Here is a 22,496-nt window from a genome sequence, read left to right on the forward strand (position 1 = left end):
GGTCACACACATGGCAAGCAACAGAGAGCAGAGTGATTTTAAAAGGAGAAAATAGGAAAAAATACTGCTTAGTTTTCTTAAAAAACTGGTGACAATTCTACCAGGACAGTAGGAAGGAGAGAGAGAAGTAACTGCAAAAACTCAGGATTTTGTACATTCTTTTGCCAATTTAAAGTTCAGAACTGCAGGAATAGCCGCTCCCTTGGGTTGCTTAAGCTTTTCCAGTGACATTCCCACTGACAGCTAGGAAGGAAATAACAGCATAGAACTCTGCAAGGGGCAGCATGGGACGAGTTCTTGGGGGACGTAGTGGCTGCTACCAAATCAGAAACGGAGTCACACACAACAGGGACGTCATAGAAATCCCATTTACTTGCCCTAGACACGCGCTTGATGTATTCATTCCCGGCAGGGCTAGTATGCCTTTCTGTTGCCAATAAAATTACTGAAATTGAATCCCATTAGAGCTAAAATTAGCTCTCCCACACCACAAATGTGGCATGAAAACCATGTTTCGTGGCCAGAGCATGGACCAAAAGGTCTTTAGGACAACAATCAGCAGAGCAGCGACTATATCTCCAGTAGGACAGAATTGATCCCTGCCCTCCAGCTGAACTATGAGGTCTGAGAAGAGGGAGAGGACAAAGTAATTGGATTCCACAAACCCTGCAGCAAACAGATAGCTGAGTCATGTATTGAATAGCATAGGGAAGGGTGGGTAGGGCTTTTCCAGGCCCATAAAACAGACTGAACCTAGAAATCAAAGACAGGAACCCTGGTTAGTGGGAATGAGACCTCCGTGTTCATTCTCCCCACTACCCATACCCATACAATCAAGAGGCAATTCTCACCATTAGATTCAGAGACCCTGGCTGGACACTAATATGGAGCTCTGACAGCTCCTTGCAGCCGAACAAAAAAGTAACATGTTGGCACTGCTGCCAGAAATGCCGCTCACACCTGTGGTGCAGGCTAAAGTGTTGCAAGAATGCAAGCGGAGTGACCAGCCGTTTCATGCAGTCCAGACATCTGCAATGGCCTCCTTGCTTAGTGAACATTCTGCTGGAGTAGGAGAACCTACCCCCAATGCCAGATATTGCATGTGTCCTTCCAGGAAAAAAACAAACAAACTGTGGATTCTCCGCACCCAGCAGAAATGACAGATCTGGATTAGGGCTATGACTTCAGTAAAAACAAAGAAGGGGGAACTTACAAGTCCTCTAAATATTCTCAGATCCACCTTCATTTTGAATGACTATCACACCCCTGCAAAAATCACATCCTGCCCCCAATGGATCCTGGAACACTACTCCCTTCAAAAGCTCACTCCAAAAGCAAATACATTGGAGACAGGTTGGTCCCAGAGTACAGACTACAGGGAGACAAGCGTTTTTCATACTCACTGTCGCAGGCATAAGGTTTATCTCTATCTTCTAATATGGCTGCATCCAGCTTCTTCCGAGCACCACTGACGCCTTTACCCTGGGAACCAGAAAACATATCAGTAAAGTGCCATCGCCAAGACATTTGCTTCTAGAATTTAGTCATTCTTATGCCACCAAACTAGCTGACAGTCCATAAGGGACTAGTCAAAGGGGCTCCTGCATGCCTGTAGTTAAGCTAACAAAATAAGCAATCAAATAGCGCCCCTTAGTGGTCTTTGCCTAAGATAATTTATAGATTTTAAGGCCAGAATGGACCATTAGATCATCTAATTTGACCTGTGTAACTCAGACTGGAGAATTCTGGCCAATTACACAAGTTACTGGGCTCAATTCATGGGTTTCACTAAAGCTTCTTCCAAAAAAGTATCCAGTCTGGATTTGCAGACACCAAGAGATGGAGAATTCCCCACTTCCCCTGAGAGTTTGTTCAACGGCTAACCACTCTCACTGTGAAAAACGTGTGCCTTATTTCTAATATGAATTTGTCTGGCTTTAACATCTAGCCATTGGTTCTTGTTCTGCCTTTCTCCAATAGGTTAAAGACCCCTTTAGTAAACTGGGATTTTCTCCCTGTAAAGGACATATACACCCTAAATCAATTCACTTTTCAAATCTCCTTTTTGATAAGCTACACAGACCTTTTAGGGAATGTCTACACTCAGTATGCCTACCCTCTTAAGAGTATGTCCCAGAGCCAGAGCTCCAGCCCAAGCTTTAATGTCTACACTGGAATTTTACAGCCCCACCACCTGAGCCCCACAAGTCTGAGTCAGCTGACTTGGGCCAGCCACAGGTGTTTAATTGTAGCATAGACATACCCTAAGTCTCTCCATGCATGTTCACCAGCTATCAATCACCTCCCTCCTACTCACTACTCAACTATCTATACATTCAAGTAGATCACATGCCAGGCAAGAACTGGCCTTGGAGACCAACACAAAGTGGGTCACAGATTAAAACAATCAGATTTTCTCAGGAAATTCAAAGAACCACATTAAAGTGAACTAAGACGTGGTTATTTACCCAGTTGATCCAGCCCAGCTACCAGAGTCTGACTATCCCTTGAGAGATTTTCCCATTTTCTGAACATGAGACAGAGACTGTGATAGCATAATAATGACTATTCTCTAAACTCATGCTTCAGGGCTTCAGCCCTGCATGGGTTAGGAAGGAATTTTTTTTCCCTCCGATACTCTATTATCTATTTTGGTTTTCTTCCATCTTTCTCCGAGATCAGCCACTGGAGGACACCCATTGGGGTGGACTGGCACTCTGAGATGGTTCAGAGGATCCTGTGTCTTTCACACCTGGCTGATGTGTCTTTTCCAAATGTTCAGGGTCTAACTGATCACCAGATTTGGGGTTGGGAAAGCATATTCCCCCAGGACAGACTGGAAGGGACTTCAGGAGGTTTTCATCTTCCTCTGCAGCATGAGGTATGGATCATCTACCAGGATCATCTGGACATGTCTCACCTAATTAATTCCCTACCATTAAGCATTGGTGGCACCTCCCTCTCTCCTGGAGCACACAACAGTTTAGTTTCCTGAGGACTAAAATGCTTTGGCTTAACTGAAGTCAATGTGGCCACTGCAGGAGTGATTGGCTGGCTGAAATTAAATAGCCTGTACTATATAGGAGGTCAGACGAGATGATCTAATGGTTGCTTCTAGCCATAAAGTCTATGGAACTGAAAAAGAAGTGAACCAGCAGTAGTAATCACCCAGAACATCTAACCCACAGGTGAGTTCTCATTAAAATTCTTTCCAGACAACATTGCAACAGCATTTGAGCAATTGCTTCAGCGCTCTCCTGACTGGTCTACTGTGAGACTGTAGTATGTATGTCCCACCTTCATCAGTGCAACTCCAATGGACATTTCAACTGCTGCATCATCTAGACCAGGGGTTCTCAAACTGGAGGTCGGGACCCCCCAGGGGGTCACAAGCTGTCAGACTCCACCCCAAACCCTGCTTTGTCTCCAGCATTTATAAGGGTGTTAAATATATTAAAAAGTGTTTTTAATTTATAAGGGGGTCGCACTCAGAGGCTTGCTATGTGAAAGGGGTCACCAGTACAAAAGTTTGAGAACCACTGATCTAGACCCTATCTGATGACATGATGGCAAAAATGCACATGATGTTGTCTAATCCAGGCTCTTGGCATTGCTAGCACCAGTCGTAGTGAGACAGTGGGAGGTTTGGGAAGGGCTGGGCAACCAGCCTAGGGTTTTCAAAGCAGGGAGCCAGGTACCCAAATCCCACTGAAATTCAGCTGAGTTCCCCTAGGCTTCTTTGGAAATCCCAGCCCTATTTCTTAACATTGTGGCAACGTGTTCTGTAACCGTGTTGGGTGTGGATATACATAGTATTGAAAATGGTTTACAACATGATCACAAACATTAATGGTGACAGGCCTTTACAGCGAGCATTGGTATATCAGACTTCAGGAGAAATTCATAGGGCAGACTCAGCACAGTCACTAGGCTGGGCCCATCGAGACCCACAACACCATAACTCATCCAGCTGGCATTACCTTGGCTTTGCCCTTGCCTCGTCGCTTTGGTGTATCCTCTTCATAGTCTTCATCATCCAGATCATCCAGGAAGTCATCAGGTTCAAGGATCCGCTGTAGAGGGGAGAGGGTTTATTGTAGGGGGGAAAAAAAACTTGGCATGGTTTGGGAAAGAAAGAAATGGAGAATGGACAGTGACGTTAGAACCTGGCTGAGGGATGTCCACCAGAAGCTACAAACACACAGGGAGGAGTAAGTGGCATATATGAGGGGGTGGGAATTTTCAGGTACATTTTACTCCCAATCACACCAAAGAGAAGGCTGGTCTTGTGGTTACAGAACCAGGCTGTGATTCAGAAGACCTGGCCCTCAGCTCCTGGATCCATTATGGACCTTGGATGAGTCTCTCAGTCCCCAATTCTGCATGAAACTTTTAAAGTTAGCCACACATTAAGTACCGAGTAGTGATTTTTTTTTTTTAAAAGTGCAGGAATTTAATCCAGGGGCACATAAAACATCATAGCCAAGAACCTTATTGCAGAACAGACTCATTGATGAGAGAACTGCAGTGCCAAGGAACACTGCTCATCCCAAACTGGGAGCTACTGGAAAAGGCCCTACAAAAATGCCCTACTAGGGGAGTAAGAGAGAAAAATTAATTACTATGGAGCAGATTCTCTATTCTCACCATTAGAGGAAGAGACACAAAAGTGATTGCCTTCTCCTTTAATGCATGCTTGGATGGAGGAAGTAGGGATGATACAATGTGTAGCAGATTTTGCTATCCCCAAAGTACTTAATTGTAACAAACAGAGTATAAGTAATGGTGGCTAATTATGGATTACTGTGACCACTGCCCATCATGGTCTCATTGTTTGCTTGTGCTCCCTAGTCCGTTTGTTGTGTCCACTCGTGTTCTCTGGTCTTACACTCAGACGTTAAGTTCATTGGGGCAGGGGACATTTCTTTGCTCTATGTTTGTACAGGGCCCAGGCACAACGGGCTCCTAGGCACTATTTACATGACAAATTAAATGAGACTACTCACGGTTTTAAAGTTAGGCACTGGTTAGATTGGAGCTTTAATCTTTTGGTGCCTCAGTTCCCTACCAGTAAAATGGGGATAATACTTTCTCACTTTCAACCCAACACTTTGCCTGTCTTGTCTATACAGAACTTTTCAAATAGAGATTGTCCCATTAACTAACACAATATGTGCACAACACCTGGGAGAATAGGGCCCTGATGAGGCCTCCAGATGCTGCTGTGATACAAGAAAAAAAAAAAAAAAATCAGTCCCATGCAAAGGATATATAACACAGACACCATCGTAAAGAGTGCTGTATAAAAGCCTAGAAAGAAAAATATTGTTTACACTGAAGTTCCCGTGATAATACATTTCTTTAGCACCTTTTGTCCCTATATGGAGCATGGAGGGGGATTGCTTCACACAACGCTAAGTTGCAGCTGTCTCTGCGATGTAACGCAGATTCTGATTGTGGAGAACTGGGAAACTTCTGATTTATTTTTATCAAAGAATGTATGACTCAATTTCCCTTCTCACATTATATAATTGCCTACTAAGTTTGAAGGGGTTAAACTTTTCTCTTGAAACAAGACAAGCAGTACAGTGACTCAGGGGAAGTCACTTAGCATAAATGAACTATCAGAAACTAACAACATTAAGGGATAATTACTGCAACTCTCTAAAGATCCCCATAGCATGGGGGCAAACTGCAGAGACTGTTTTTGACAGGTTCCTGAGAACCAGCAGACAGAGAACTGAGAAATGTACAGAATGGACGGACAGCATGCTTTTTTTTTTTTTTTTTTGGGGGGGGGGGGGGTTGTCACTCTGATTATAGTTTCATGTCAGCTCCTGGACCCAAGAGGAACAAACCCAGACAAAAGGTTTGAGGGACCCTGAAACCTTACAGGGTCTCAGGTGGAAGATGAACACCACCTGGTAAAACAGCATGGGTGCAAGATATTTATGGTTTTCAAGATATGTTTTCTCTGTAGTGTTTTTGGTTCTGAATAAATACCTTCCTTTATGAAGGATGGCTGGTCACTAAACTCTGTCATTGTCCCTGGGAATGAGCAGGACAGCAAGAGCTGAACTAAACTCCATCTTGCTATGGTGATCACAGTGAGTTTTAGGAGGAAATTGTAGCTTAAATCTCCAGAAAGAAGGGAGAGGAATGCAGGTTCCTGCTCCAAGACCTGAATGGAGATGCCCTAAGCCAGACCACAAAGGAGTCTGGAATGCAGTTGCCTTGGTTTACTGTGACATCAGTTTCACACCAGCCTACCAATTTCATCTGGAGTTACTCCTTATTTACACTAACCAACCCCAACAGTTTAGGACAAGAGTAAGAATGCATCTGCCTGAAAGTGCATTTGGGAATCCAGGAGGGAGAACTGGAATTTGGCCAAAGACCTCAACTCTTATGGAAAGAGCCACAGAATATTTTGTGACCAGAAAATATTTTGGAATTTAAGGTCCTACACACAATGAACTGTATACAACTCAATTTATCTGCCCGAGAAGGACAAAGAACAGAGCCAACCCTCCTGGGATTTTAACATGTACTTCAAGCAAGTCTTCCTCTAAGGCTGTTTAACATAGTTGCTCTGCAGTGCAGCGTAGCAGATAGAGCACTGGAATCAGGAGATCTGTGGTCTTATTTCACTGACCTACTGTGTGACTTTGGCCAAGCCCCATCCCCTTTTGATGCCTCTGTTTAAGCTCTTCAGTGCAAGAACTGTCTCTTTCCGTATGTTTGTTCAGTGCATAGCAATGGGGCCAAGCTTTTAGCTGGCCAACAGCAACCAAAATAATAACTAGTAGTAACCATTACAATTTGTCCTGGTAACCGAGACCCATGAAACTGGAACATTTATGGCAATGCATTGCATCGTTACGGAACCAAGTAAGTTATTGCCAACCTGATATTCAATGCACTAAACCATCCCCTCTCTCACTGGATGACAAAGGAATGACCAAGACAATGATGCAAAAGAAAATACCCAGGCAGAGGTGAAAGCAGTTTTTACACATGTAAATCTGCAAAATTTTCAGCTGGAAAATTCCCACCCCCAACCCTCCTTCCACAAAAATTAGTCTGACAATGGGGTAAAGGATAAGAACAAAATGCACGCTGAAGACATTTTCTCCATTCAGCTCCAATCCTTACTAGGCTTGTAGGGCCCTGGTATGTGAGGCGTTCCTGGAGGTTGGCCAATGCATTTAATATAGATTCAGCAGTTCAATAGGAGATGACGAAGAGCAGAGCCCCCTGTGGCTTTGAGGGCCTCATTTACATTTCACAGCAAATTCTACCCTCCTTATGGGAAAAAAGTTCCTAGAATCCAAAGTTAATTTTCAGTTGGGGTGGGGAAGGGGAGAAATCTTTAACAAAAGATAATATTTGATGTTTTACAGAGGGAGACTCTAGGATTCCCAGGATATTAACTTTCCACAACAGCAGAATTAAACACAGCATTGCAGTGATTGCACAAGCTAAACAGAGGAGCCTTACACATGCTGCTACAGCTCACAAGCAGCCCTGGACTCTGGTCAGAGCCACCTAATGGATAGAGCACTGGACAAGGACTTAGGGTTCTATTCTCAGCTCTGCCCCGACCTGCTGGGTGATCTTGGGCAAGTCCCCTCAACTCTGTGCCCCAGTTTCCCTACCTGTAAAATGGGGATAATAGCACTTGCTTCCTCCGTAAAATACTACTGATGAAACATGCTACAGAAGAACTAGGTATTACTTTTGTTATTTTTAACATGTTATACAGTGAGTGAGAGCATGGGCTAGTACATAGGGCTTAGTAGCCTCATCTCCTGAAGAGGTGAGGGATGATGCAGAGATTAGGAAGAAAGGAACTTTGGTGTAATGTAATTCAAAGCATGGCACCAGCTCATACACCCCACCATCACGCCACAGCTGTGGAATCAATCAACCCAGACTACAATGGAAGGTTTGAACCCAATACTTCCTTTTTGCGGAGGCAAACAGAAGGACCAACCCCAAGGTTCTTGTATGCTGGCCATCTTACGCTGTGAAGGAACGCACATCAGATCACATCAGCAAGGGCAATATCTGAATAGTAGAGCTCCAAAGCAGAGAAACACTATATTTGATACAACAGGGAGGGACACATCAGTGAGCACAAAGTGCTACAATGAGTAGTGAGGGCAACTCAGTAGAGGGCCCTCCTTCAAGTCAGTGCTGACCCCAGTGCCTCAGTAAGATACCAGGGCAGTGCTGTATGAAAGGAACTGTGTGGGCAACTCAGCAGACGGCATTCCTCCACATTAGAGCTACTGATCCCAAGCCCTCCAGAATACTAGAAGGAGGCACAGAGCTACCATTTTTCAGGTGACAAGGAAAATAAAATTCCCATTGCTTATGAGGCATTACAGGTCCCATGGAACTTTTATAACAATAAGGGTTATATCCTGGCTAAATCCCAACTAGGGTAATTCCATTCTGTCTCCCTTAATCCCCTTGCTGTTCCATTTGGATACAGTGCTCTTTGCTCCTGCTCTAAACTTTTGTAAACAGCCACTGCATTCCATAACAGAGATGGCTGCATGTGAGGGGTGGATGAAAGTACCCCATTTTGTGATCTACTGATGGCAGGTGCTTGCAATGAGGCACATAAATCCCACATTGCCAGGAAAAGGTTAATGTGCTGCTACAGGCTCAGTCAGCCCCCTCTGCTATATCTGCAACAGGTGTCAGGCTCAGACGGAGGGGTTAATGGAAAATGGGAAAAGCCCAGCTCTGTTGTGAGTTGGATAGGATGGAAAAAAGACCTCCAAACTCTCACTCTGTAAGAGAAGTCTGGTGAGGAGCTGACTAGAGACGGCTGCCTGCCAGAACCTCCCTGAAGAAAGGTAGGCTTGACACAGAACTACAGTTTTGATTTGCTACCTGTCTTGCCTCTGGGTACTGAGTAAGACTAGTGCAAATAATGCCCTGCCTGAAGGGGGCGATTGTTAAATAAAACCCTTTTGTCTTCTGCACCCGACTGAGGGTACAGCAGTGAGTTGTCATGAGCCCAGGAGTGAACATGGTGCTTTGCAAGAGCTAGATATTATTATTATAACATAGCCACCTCTTACCTATACTTATATGGGTATAGTGAGGGCTTGTTCTCGTAAAGGGCTTCCATAAACTTGGATCAAGACAAAGTATTATCCGCTGAAGAATTCACACAAGGTGCACCAGTTCCAAGCCAAAAAACTCACTTCAAAAGAAACGAACAAGTCTGGCTGCACAAGTATCTACAAATATAAAACCAAGTACACATGGCTCCCCATAAAATAAGGCTGCAAGGATGAAACAACTTAAGCACCAAGTGAACATCCTCATGCTACCACAAAGGTGGGATTAATTACTGTTGCACCACAGCCACATAAGTCAGGATTGCGGCAATCAGTTGCAGATTGAACTTGTGCCCATAGGTGTGAAGTAAAGTAGCGACCACAGTCACAGGGCTTCTGCTTGAGACAACAAACACAAAACAACAAAAATCACCAACCTGGGCTCCAAAAGGAATAAAAGGGAAAACAGGGGTGGAATGGAAAGTGGTTTCCAACTACTTCATCCTGGGCAACACATCACTAAAAGCCCTAATTACTTTTTAACATGCTCTTTATCAGTGATAAAAAATGGTAACATCATGAAGTAGACAGCAGCCCTATTAGCAGTGTCTCCTAATTTTTTATATCCATGTGCAGAATGAATTGTTAGGTGCACCAATATGGAGGTGATGTGTGACACATCAGCTTCATACATGTGCACATAAAAAAATTCATGTGGTGGGGCCAGGGATGAGGGTTTGGGTGCAGACTCTGGGGTGGGGCCCAGGATGAGAGGTTTTGGGTGCAGGCTGCCCAGGGGCTACGGTGGGGAGAGAGTACTCCCCCAGCCCCCTCCCCGCTGCGGCAGCTCCCAGCTGGGGCCGCCTCTCCCCACCACAGCCCTGAGCCCCTGCACAGGGCTTAATAGGCAGCTGCGCAGCCGCACATCTTAGAGGGAATTTAAACCGTCAGCTGGAGTATTTGTATCCAACAAGGAAGGGCAGAGCTGCTGTTTACCTAAGTATGAAGCTCTTTGGGGCAAACCAATACTATGATAATGAAGGCCCTGTAAATACATACAAACACCCAAATCTGTAATGTAAAAAAATAATCACTTTCAGGGCTCCTTTTCCATCATAACACAGGGAAAAACAAAAAACCAAACCACATGAGCACAGTCCTTATTCTCCTTTTGCAGATCTCTTAAAATTACAGCTCCACTCTTGCTGCAGATTACACAAATGCCCTGATTGGAAACAATGGAAATTTTTGAAACAGGTATTTTTTTTTAGAGGGTGCTTTGTTATTTCCTTGCTTGTTCCCATTTCCTGGGAACATTTATTTCTCTGCAGACATCCCAAAGCATAGCAAAAATCACTGCAGGGTTCCCTGTACTGAACCTTTGTTGTTTAGGAGGCAAAAGGCAGTGGGGCCAGGGGGGAAGTCAGAGCATAGTACGGTCCACGATATTGATCATGATCGTGTGCTTAATTGATGTCAGCTCCTTCCTTACCCCACTTTTCTTTTCAGCTGCTAGTGGCTGAGAACCTGCAAGCTAAAACTTTGGGCCAATGCAAAATAACACAGCTAAATTATTACACCACCACCTTGTGCTTCTGTAGTGCTTATCAGCAGATCCCAAGGCTGCCCAGCAGGCCAGTTTCAGAGTCAGGAACAGAACCCAGTCCTCCCGAACCCCAGATCAGTGCTCTACTCACTAGTTCACAATGCTCTTATAATACTTCCCTCCTCCACTGGTAGTCAGGGAAACAGCAGCAATAAATTCATAAAAAGAAAAGGAGGACTTGTGGCACCTTAGAGACTAACCAATTTATTAGAGCATAAGCTTTCGTGAGCTACAGCTCACTTCCTCAGATGCATATCGTGGAAACTGCAGCAGGCTTTATATATACACAGAGAATATGAAACAATACCTATTCCCACCCCACTGTCCTGCTGGTAATAGCTTATCTAAAGTGATTTCCAGCACAAATCCAGGTTTTCTCACCCTCCACCCCCCCACACAAATTCACTCTCCTGCTGGTGATAGCCCATCCAAAGTGACAACTCTTTACACAATGTGCATGACAATCAAGCTGGGCTATTTCCTGCATAAATCCAGGTTCTCACATCCCCCCCACCCCCATACACACACAAACTCACTCTCCTGCTGGTAATAGCTCATCCAAACTGACCACTCTTCAAGTTAAAATCCAAGTTAAACCAGAACATCTGGGGGGGGGGGGTAGGAAAAAACAAGAGGAAACAGGCTACCTTGCATAATGACTTAGCCACTCCAAGTCTCTATTTAAGCCTAAATTAATAGTATCCAATTTGCAAATGAATTCCAATTCAGCAGTTTCTCGCTCGAGTCTGGATTTGAAGTTTTTTTGTTTTAAGATAGCGACCTTCATGTCTGTGATCGCGTGACCAGAGAGATTGAAGTGTTCTCCAACTGGTTTATGAATGTTATAATTCTTGACATCTGATTTGTGTCCATTTATTCTTTTACGTAGAGACTGTCCAGTTTGACCAATGTACATGGCAGAGGGGCATTGCTGGCACATGATGGCATATATCACATTGGTGGATGTGCAGGTGAACGAGCCTCTGATAGTGTGGCTGATGTTATTAGGCCCTGTGATGGTGTCCCCTGAATAGATATGTGGGCACAGTTGGCAACGGGCTTTGTTGCAAGGATAAGTTCCTGGGTTAGTGGTTCTGTTGTGTGGTATGTGGTTGTTGGTGAGTATTTGCTTCAGGTTGCGGGGCTGTCTGTAGGCAAGGACTGGCCTGTCTCCCAAGATTTGTGAGAGTGTTGGGTCATCCTTTAGGATAGGTTGTAGATCCTTAATAATGCGTTGGAGGGGTTTTAGTTGGGGGCTGAAGGTGACGGCTAGTGGCGTTCTGTTATTTTCTTTGTTAGGCCTGTCCTGTAGTAGGTAACTTCTGGGAACTCTTCTGGCTCTATCAATCTGTTTCTTTACTTCTGCAGGTGGGTATTGTAGTTGTAAGAAAGCTTGACAGAGATCTTGTAGGTGTTTGTCTCTGTCTGAGGGGTTGGAGCAAATGCGGTTGTATCGCAGAGCTTGGCTGTAGACGATGGATCGTGTGGTGTGGTCAGGGTGAAAGCTGGAGGCATGCAGGTAGGAATAGCGGTCAGTAGGTTTCCGGTATAGGGTGGTGTTTATGTGACCATTGTTTATTAGCACTGTAGTGTCCAGGAAGTGGATCTCTTGTGTGGACTGGACCAGGCCGAGGTTGGTGGTGGGATGGAAATTGTTGAAATCATGGTGGAATTCCTCAAGGGCTTCTTTTCCATGGGTCCAGATGATGAAGATGTCATCAATATAGCGCAAGTAGAGTAGGGGCTTTAGGGGACGAGAGCTGAGGAAGCGTTGTTCTAAATCAGCCATAAAAATGTTGGCATACTGTGGGGCCATGCGGGTACCCATAGCAGTGCCGCTGATCTGAAGGTATACATTGTCCCCAAATGTGAAGTAGTTATGGGTAAGGACAAAGTCACAAAGTTCAGCCACCAGGTTAGCCGTGACATTATCGGGGATAGTGTTCTTGACGGCCGCCGACGTGCACGGGCTGAAATTGTGGAAAAGCAGCATCACTTGCCCCATAACCTCAGCCATGCGGAACGCAATGCCATCCACAGCCTCAGAAACAACTCTGACATCATAATCAAAAAGGCTGACAAAGGAGGTGCTGTTGTCGTCATGAATAGGTCGGAATATGAACAAGAGGCTGCTCGGCAGCTCTCCAACACGAGTTTCTACAAGCCATTACCCTCTGATCCCACTGAGAGTTACCAAAAGCAACTACAGCATTTGCTCAAGAAACTTCCTGAAAAAGCACAAGATCAAATCCGCACAGACACACCCCTGGAACCCCGACCTGGGATATTCTATCTACTACCCAAGATCCATAAACCTGGAAATCCTGGGCGCCCCATCATCTCAGGCATTGGCACCCTGACAGCAGGATTGTCTGGCTATGTAGACTCCCTCCTCAGGCCCTACGCTACCAGCACTCCCAGCTACCTTCGAGACACCACTGACTTCCTGAGGAAACTACAATCCATCGGTGATCTTCCTGATAACACCATCCTGGCCACTATGGATGTAGAAGCCCTCTACACCAACATTCCACACAAAGATGGACTACAAGCCGTCAAGAACACTATCCCCGATAATGTCACGGCTAACCTGGTGGCTGAACTTTGTGACTTTGTCCTTACCCATAACTACTTCACATTTGGGGACAATGTATACCTTCAGATCAGCGGCACTGCTATGGGTACCCGCATGGCCCCACAGTATGCCAACATTTTTATGGCTGATTTAGAACAACGCTTCCTCAGCTCTCGTCCCCTAAAGCCCCTACTCTACTTGCGCTATATTGATGACATCTTCATCATCTGGACCCATGGAAAAGAAGCCCTTGAGGAATTCCACCATGATTTCAACAATTTCCATCCCACCACCAACCTCGGCCTGGTCCAGTCCACACAAGAGATCCACTTCCTGGACACTACAGTGCTAATAAACAATGGTCACATAAACACCACCCTATACCGGAAACCTACTGACCGCTATTCCTACCTGCATGCCTCCAGCTTTCACCCTGACCACACCACACGATCCATCGTCTACAGCCAAGCTCTGCGATACAACCGCATTTGCTCCAACCCCTCAGACAGAGACAAACACCTACAAGATCTCTGTCAAGCTTTCTTACAACTACAATACCCACCTGCAGAAGTAAAGAAACAGATTGATAGAGCCAGAAGAGTTCCCAGAAGTTACCTACTACAGGACAGGCCTAACAAAGAAAATAACAGAACGCCACTAGCCGTCACCTTCAGCCCCCAACTAAAACCCCTCCAACGCATTATTAAGGATCTACAACCTATCCTAAAGGATGACCCAACACTCTCACAAATCTTGGGAGACAGGCCAGTCCTTGCCTACAGACAGCCCCGCAACCTGAAGCAAATACTCACCAACAACCACATACCACACAACAGAACCACTAACCCAGGAACTTATCCTTGCAACAAAGCCCGTTGCCAACTGTGCCCACATATCTATTCAGGGGACACCATCACAGGGCCTAATAACATCAGCCACACTATCAGAGGCTCGTTCACCTGCACATCCACCAATGTGATATATGCCATCATGTGCCAGCAATGCCCCTCTGCCATGTACATTGGTCAAACTGGACAGTCTCTACGTAAAAGAATAAATGGACACAAATCAGATGTCAAGAATTATAACATTCATAAACCAGTTGGAGAACACTTCAATCTCTCTGGTCACGCGATCACAGACATGAAGGTCGCTATCTTAAAACAAAAAAACTTCAAATCCAGACTCGAGCGAGAAACTGCTGAATTGGAATTCATTTGCAAATTGGATACTATTAATTTAGGCTTAAATAGAGACTTGGAGTGGCTAAGTCATTATGCAAGGTAGCCTGTTTCCTCTTGTTTTTTCCTACCCCCCCCCAGATGTTCTGGTTTAACTTGGATTTTAACTTGAAGAGTGGTCAGTTTGGATGAGCTATTACCAGCAGGAGAGTGAGTTTGTGTGTGTATGGGGGTGGGGGGGATGTGAGAACCTGGATTTATGCAGGAAATAGCCCAGCTTGATTGTCATGCACATTGTGTAAAGAGTTGTCACTTTGGATGGGCTATCACCAGCAGGAGAGTGAATTTGTGTGGGGGGGTGGAGGGTGAGAAAACCTGGATTTGTGCTGGAAATCACTTTAGATAAGCTATTACCAGCAGGACAGTGGGGTGGGAATAGGTATTGTTTCATATTCTCTGTGTATATATAAAGCCTGCTGCAGTTTCCACGATATGCATCTGAGGAAGTGAGCTGTAGCTCACGAAAGCTTATGCTCTAATAAACTGGTTAGTCTCTAAGGTGCCACAAGTCCTCCTTTTCTTTTTGCGAATACAGACTAACACGGCTGTTACTCTGAAACCAATAAATTCATAGTAATACTAGTAGCTAGCTCTAATAGAGCAGAGTCAGTGGCAGACCAAGGAACAGAACCCAGGTCTCCCAAGTCCCGGTCCAGTGCGCTACACATGCATCCTCTCTATTAAGCCAAAATGGGGCCTGGATAAAATGAAAGAGTTTTTCTTTTTCTACCACCAGAAATCAAATCCAATAGTTCACTGCACTCCTGGCTTCCTGCTCTGCCACTGCTACCTCCTGCTCCCCACACCCAATGGCAGGCTCCCACCAGGGGTTCAAAATTTTGAGTGCTCAGTGGTCCCTCCATAGATCCAGGTCTTCATCCCCCGCTGAAAGACAGACAGACATACACCCTAACCACAAAACAGCAGTCAGAGAGGGGCCTAACAAGACAGAAGAAAGAGAAAGAAAAAAAGTGTGCTGTGTTTGTCTTTAACAGTGAGACATTTGTGTTTTACCATGAAGCTCCCTCTTGCAACATAGGGGAGAATGCCCTCTCTCTGCCGTACCTTCCGCGCACGGCTGTTGGTGACAGGGAACTCGCTGAGGCTGTCGTCATCATTGCGCGGGTCTGGCAGGCTGCGTTTCTCCAGGGGGTCAGTCCTCAGGAGAGCCTCCAGACTGCTGCCATCCTGGGAGATCAGCCCCTCTTTCTTTAAGGTCTGATCAGTATCTGTAGAAAGGGGAAAGAAAATTATAGCCAAAAGCTAAAAAAAACAGAAGTAGGTTCTCCATGCTACTAGGTCACAATTATACCACCAAATCAACTAATTGTGTGCAAGGGAGAAAACACATCCAAGGCATTAGCACAATTTGGAGATGTAATTAGGACCTGTCTACACTGTGGGACAGAGTTACAATGTCAGGTATCAGGAATGTTGCAAATGAGTTCTGCAATATACTTGATTCTGTAGCACAGATGGGACCCTGAACTGCACTGGCACTCTGAAAATATCATTACAGTTCTTCTAGTCCAGTGCCACGATCTACCTGCCATGCCCAGAACCACTTACTCTAGGATCTCCACCATCCAACTGCACTGGATCAGAACAATGGGTCAGTCTAGCCTGCTACCCTTCCACTCCCTGTAATGCTGAATCAAACCAATGGACCCATCTAGCCTGGTACCCCACCCCCTATCCCACAATGCTAGATAAGACCAATGAGCCCATCTAGACTAGTATCATCTCTCCAATACTGGCCATCAACAAATGTTCCTAAGGAAGATGTACAGGTTTCAGAGTAGCAGCCATGTAGTCTGTATCCACAAAAAGAAAAGGAGTACTCGTGGCACCTTAGAGACTAACAAATTTATTTGAGCATAAGCTTTCGTGAGCTATCGCTCACTTCATCGGATGCTCAAATAAATTTGTTAGTCTCGAAGGTGCCACAAGTACTCCTTTTAAGGAAGATGTACTCCTTCCAAAATACACAATTATGCAACAACATTTATGAGGGAGGGGTATTTTCCCCAAGACCAGATGCTTAGTAGTTGGCTTAGATCCCAAAGGACAGTGGATCTCTCCTATGTTTATCCTACCTTGGTGCTTCCCACACTGGTCTAGAGACCCACGGGGTAAAAAACTGGGGAAAGCTGCAGAACACTGATCTACTCCAATTCCCCACTGAAAAGGTGTCCATGTGGGGTAAAGCAACAGGCAGCTTCTTCAAACATACATTCCCTCCCTGCTCCTGCAATGGTCCCAAATCAGCAGCCCACAGGAGCAGCTCAGACGAGTAGAGCTAGCAGTTGACTGCTCAAGTTCTCGCTACGCTGAGCTCAGCCATGAATGCCACAACCCATACAATGCCAACAATGGAGGATTTCTACCCTAGCTGGTGTAACTGTGGCATTTATGGAGCTCAGTAATGTCAAGAGGTTATTTCTGACCATGCTCTATGCACAGTATGGACGTGACATGGGTGAGGCTGCATCGTCAACCCGAGAGAAGAATATATAAATTCAGAACTGGAAGGGACCTCCTGGGTCATCGAGACCACTCCCCTAATATCACAGGCAATAACCTGAGGTGAAATAGCTCACGAGAAGAGCCTAATAACTGCATTGCGAACAGAGATCAGAGGGAAGGGAAGGGTCACCTGGTTTGATGGAAGGGAAGGAAAGCCTTGGATCCTCCGGCGGGTGAGCACGGCGTTTTTTCCGCCAACGGCGAGCTGGGTAGGAGTAGAGCTGACCAGAGGCTAAACCTTTAAAACACAAAAGAAAGCCTGAAATCTGATATTCTCTGACAAATTGATGCCACAAAGCGATGAGTACAGGCACTGCCTGTGGAAATCAATGGTGACTGTGGCTAACCCCAGCACCCCTCAGGATAAGACCCTAAGTTATTATTAGTATTACAGTAGCACCAAGAGGCCCCAACCAAGATCAAGGCCCCACTGTGTTTGGCACAATCATATAGCAAGAGAGTTCCTACCACACAGATTTCAGAGTAGCAGCTGTGTTAGTCTGTATCCGCAAAAAGAAAAGGAGTACTTGTGGCACCTTAGAGACTAACAAATTTATTTGAGCATAAGCTTTTGAGAGCTACAGGTCACTTCATCGGATGCATTCAATGGAAAATACAGTGGGAAGATTTATATACACAGAGAACATGAAACAATGGGTGTCACCATACACATTGTAACAAGAGTGATCAGGTAAGGTGAGCTATTACCAGCAGGAGAGGCCTTCTGTAGTGATAATCAAGGTGGGCCATTTCCAGCAGTTGACAAGAACGTGTGAGGAACAGTGGGGGGCGGGGGGGGGGGAGAGGAGGGGAAGAAACATGGGGAAATAGTTTTACTTTGTGTAATGACCCATCCGCTCCCAATCTTTATTAAAGCCTAAGTTAATTGTATCCAGTTTGCAAATTAATTCCAATTCAGCAGTCTCTTGTTGGAGTCTGTTTTTGAAGTTTTTTTGTTGAAGAATTGCCACTTTTAGGTCTCAGAGTAACAGCCGTGTTAGTCTGTATTCGCAAAAAGAAAAGGAGTACTTGTGGCACCTTAGAGACTAACCAATTTATTTGAGCATGAGCTTTCGTGAGCTACAGCTCACTTCATCGGATGTAAGGTCTGTAAGCGAGTGACCAAAGAGATTGAAGTGTTCTCCGACTGGTTTTTGAATGTTATAATTCTTGACATCTGATTTGTGTCCATTTATTCTTCTACGTAGAGACTGTCCAGTTCACATTATTACTGGAATTGCAGTAGCATCTAGGAGCCCCAGTCATGGACCAGGACCCCATGGTGCTAGGTGCTGTACAGGGTAGAACAAAACACTGGTTCCTGCCACAAAAAGCTTCCAATCGAAGTATTATTTTTTCACCCCATTTTGTCGGTTTTGTCCTGTGATACCAAGACTGCATGCTCTCTGGAGCAGGAGCTATCTTTGCAGCTTGTCCACACAGGTACTAGCACAGTGCGGCTCTGATTCTTGATTGTGGTCCACAGGTAGTAGCATCATATAAACGCCATCACACACATTTCTTTTTGCAGGTTAGGGGATGTCAGGGCTTTCTCTGCGTTTCCTAATACAGAGTTAGGTTCTAAGACTAAATGTTCCAACATAATATTCCTCATGACTTAAACAAAGTTTGTATTGTCAAAGAGCTGTATAAAATAACACCACAATTTACAAAGGAGGTCAGTATCACTATACCCATTTTAGAGATGGGAACCCAAGATCACCCAACAAGCCAGCGGCTGAGCCAGGAACAGAACCCACGTCTCCCGAGTTCCAATCCAATGTTCTAGCCACTAGGTCACACTGATCCCACATGTATTGATGAGATCACAAGTTACAGTTCTGATCCCAGGACACCGAGAACCTGAATATTTTCTCAAGTTCATAGCAGGTTAGTACCAGAGTCAGGCACAGAAACCAGCAGCCCCAGTTTTCAGTTGCCATGGTTTATTAAGTCACACTCTCTACTCAGAGACAGGAAGGGAACCCAGATGTCCTAATTCCCACTCACCTTGCTATAGTAACTAGACCCAACTGGCTTCCAGAGTTGTGACTAGAATCCAGGAGTCCTGACTACCAGTTTCCTGGCTCTAACCACTACACTCCATTGAATACAAAAGGTCGCTGAACTTATTCATGCAAGACAATAAACAGGTAGGTCTTCAGCACTGTGCATGATGGAAGATAGGTGCAAAAGCAGCTGAGGAAAGATAAGAGAACTGTAAAAGAAATGTACTCCTGTTACTTTGAGGCAAACAGCTTCTCCATCATTAACCAAAACCAAAGAGCCTCCCCACTCCTTCCTCACCTGAACACTTATAAAGTACAGCAAGCGTTATGCCCATGTACCACAGGGTGAATTGGCCCTTTAAGGGATTTCGTCTTAGCCTCCACCTGTGACTTTTCAGATAGGACACCATCTTAGGCCCTAACCACCATCAGCCACACCATCGGGCTCGTTCACCTGCACATCTACCAATGTGATATATGCCATCATGTGCCAGCAATGCCCCTCTGCCATGCACATTGGCCAAACCGGACAGTCTCTACACAAAAGAATAAATGGACACAAATCAGACATCAAGAATTATAACATTCAAAAACCAGTAGGAGAACACTTCAGCCTCCCTGGACACTCAACAACAGACTTAAAAGTGGCAATTCTTCAACAAAAAAAAACTTCAAAAACAGACTCCAAAGAGGAACTGCAGACCTGGAATTAATTTGCAAACTGGACACCATCAAATTAGGCCTGAATAAAGACTGGGATTGGATGGGTGACAACAAAAACTAATTTCCCTCTGCTGATACTCAAACCTTCTTGTCAACTGTTTGAAATGGGCCACCTTGATTACACTGGCCTCATTAGCACTATAAAAGTGATTTTTCCTCCCTTGATATTCACCCCTTCTTCTCAACTGTTGAGAATACTCCACTTCCACCTTAATTGAATTGGCTCGTTAGCACTGACCCCCAACTTGGTAAGGCAACTCCCATTTTTTTCATGGGCTGTGTATTTATACCTCTCTACTGTATTTTCCACTCCATGCATCTGATAAAGTGTGTTTTAGCCCATGAAAGCTTATGCCCAAATAAACTTGTTAGTCTCTAAGGTGTCACAAGGACTCCTCATTGTTTTTGCTGATGCAAACTAACATGGCTACCACTCTGAAAAAAGAAACAAGCAGTTCTCTTAATGAGGAGAACTGAAAGAGACCACGGGTCAGGGAAAGGACCTGGAAGGCATGTTTGCCACACAAGGTAGAGGAAAGACTTGGCTAGAGATACCTGCTGTGCAGGCAGCAGCAGATGCCCTAGGAGGGGCCAGGCCTGCCTTGACTGATGTTGAAATCTGTTTGAAAAATTAATGCATCCCTGGGAAAAGGAAGTTAAATACTGAGACTTTGGGGAGAGCTTCACTGACACATTGGCTGGTGAGCTGGCCTGCTAGTTTACACAAGAGTGGTTAAGCTGAGGCAGAGGGGAAGTCTGGTGCTGGCTTTGGGGATACGCTATTGTACCATAACAGCAGAAAAGGCCCTACCTGGGCCTCTGTGACGCTTCTCCATCCATATGTAGCAGTTGCTCTGTGCCACTCCGGTCTGTGAGTCTAGGAAAGGCAGCCGGACGCTCCTCTCAGCGCACAGCCTGGCGTTGTAGTTGTGGCACTGCTCCATTGCATCTTTGTAATATTGCTCTCCAAGGCTGTGGGATGAGGAAACAGACACCATGTATTAGTTATTAGGATTCTCTTCCTAGCTGCCGTTGCTGCTTGCCTTTCCTGGCACTTTCTACACACCTGTTTTTAAAACTCTCCTGATGCTCTGGCAGGATAGGATGTACCAACATAAATATCGGAGCTAGACCTTTGTAAAAGATCTGTAGCCAAGTCTGAAGACAATAGAACGGCTGGAGCCAAGCACTCGGGACCACTGACATAAACCATTGTGATATATTTTGCTCTTGGCGATTTATATCCCTACTGCAGGACTTCCCAGATAACTATTTAGGAACACCTACCTCAGGACTTTGCACCATCAGACATTCTATCACCACTATGTAGACAAGCCCAATCAGACTTTTACTAGAATTAACATTAGGGAGCGGACCAATGACCCATACAGATCAGATCCCTACAAGAACCCAGCTTCCTCGGAGGTATCTGGAATTACTCCAAGTGTGATATACAACAATCCTTCCAAAGTAAGGATTTCAGACTGTTCTCCGAAAGCTTTTGGCATATTTTCCTCAAGCTGTTTACACTGAATAATGTTCTGCAGGAACCACAGAGGCTTCCCAGTAATTTGTATCAGAGCAATTTGTAATGGTTTTTTTATTTTATTTAATATTATTGTTATTAGTTGTCAAGTTGCATAGCATTCTAAATCCCAGTAGTGTGGATTTAATGCTGGTGAAAGTTACCAGACTATTTAAATCCCAGGATGGTGGCCAGAGTCAACTGTTGGCTCCAACCCTCTCCTTCCCTGCCCACTCTCTTTGTCTCAGCTTCACTCCACACCTGCCCTGTTCCCCTCAGTCCCTTCTCCCTTCACTTTTCATTTAGATGACCTCCCCAAAATTAAACTCACCTAACAAAAATAGTGGAACATGCTGTTTGCTGACATCCCTTCCCCGCCTATCTGATCTATTTAGATTGTAAGCTCTTCAGGTCAGGAACTGTCTGCTACTCTGTATTGACTCTGGGTGCAGTTCCCCTGGGGACTGTATACTACCTCCTTAGACACCTTTGAGGAGCAGCAGGCACTGTTTGGGCTTCTCTGTTTGCTGTCCCCCTCTGGTTCCCTGATTTTTAACATTTGACCTCACTTCCATTCCTGTTGTCTCCTTCGCAGTCCCATGCACTCACCTGTGGCCTCGGCCTAGTGATTCCTCCCCCTTAGATGGGGGGGAGGGGCTTTTAATTTTGGGCAGGTCTAGACTCATTTGTCCCAGTACCTGCAAAGAGTATTCTATGTTTGTGCAGTGCCTAGCACAACAGGGTTCCATTCTTGGTTGCTCCTTAGACACTACCATAAACAAACATGATTAATTAAGAGGCCCACCCCCTCAGATGAGGGACATGCTGCAGAGCCCAGCACTTACTTGATTACAGGGTACAAAGTATGAAAGGCAGGTCACAGGGTCAAAACGAGGGATCTAGAGGGATGCTGAGAAGAGAACATCAGACCAGCCTATTTGAATCCTCAGGAACAGTGGACAGAACCCACCAAGAACAAAAGACCCATCCTCTAGACGAGGGAAGTACCATGGGACCTAGAAATTGACTGAATACAGGGGACAAGTAAAAAAAAACAGGAATGGAGATAAAGGTCAAAAGGTACATAATGAGGGAACCAGATAGGGACACAGAGCAGAGAACAAGGGACCAGGTTGACACCCCTTGAATCTGAAGCCCTGTTCACCAGGAGTATGAGCAATGGAAGCTGCTCAAAGCCAATCACCGCTGCT

At 45.2% G+C, this 22,496-nt stretch overlaps 1 protein-coding gene across 6 annotated transcripts in view; it reads right to left on the reverse strand.

Moving 5' to 3' along the window:
* Window positions 1-22,496, reverse strand: part of DPF2 (double PHD fingers 2) — a 45,713-nt gene that overhangs the window by 15,379 nt on the left and 7,838 nt on the right. For 4 of the 6 annotated variants that reach the window (XM_073351849.1, XM_073351848.1, XM_073351851.1 and 1 more), the window contains exons 2-6: window positions 20,572-20,732; window positions 17,159-17,266; window positions 15,568-15,731; window positions 3,981-4,073; window positions 1,404-1,482 (exon numbers count right to left, since the gene is read on the reverse strand). In XM_073351849.1, coding sequence (XP_073207950.1) covers window positions 1,404-1,482; window positions 3,981-4,073; window positions 15,568-15,731; window positions 17,159-17,266; window positions 20,572-20,732 — 605 coding nt within the window. Of the gene's footprint in view, window positions 1-1,403; window positions 1,483-3,980; window positions 4,074-15,516; window positions 15,732-17,158; window positions 17,267-20,571; window positions 20,733-22,130; window positions 22,313-22,496 lie in introns of all 6 variants that reach the window. The other 2 variants (XM_073351852.1, XM_073351847.1) reach the window with 2 other exon arrangements.

This window comes from Lepidochelys kempii, chromosome 7 (genome assembly GCF_965140265.1).
Source record: "Lepidochelys kempii isolate rLepKem1 chromosome 7, rLepKem1.hap2, whole genome shotgun sequence".
Classification (NCBI taxonomy): Eukaryota; Metazoa; Chordata; order Testudines; family Cheloniidae; genus Lepidochelys; species Lepidochelys kempii.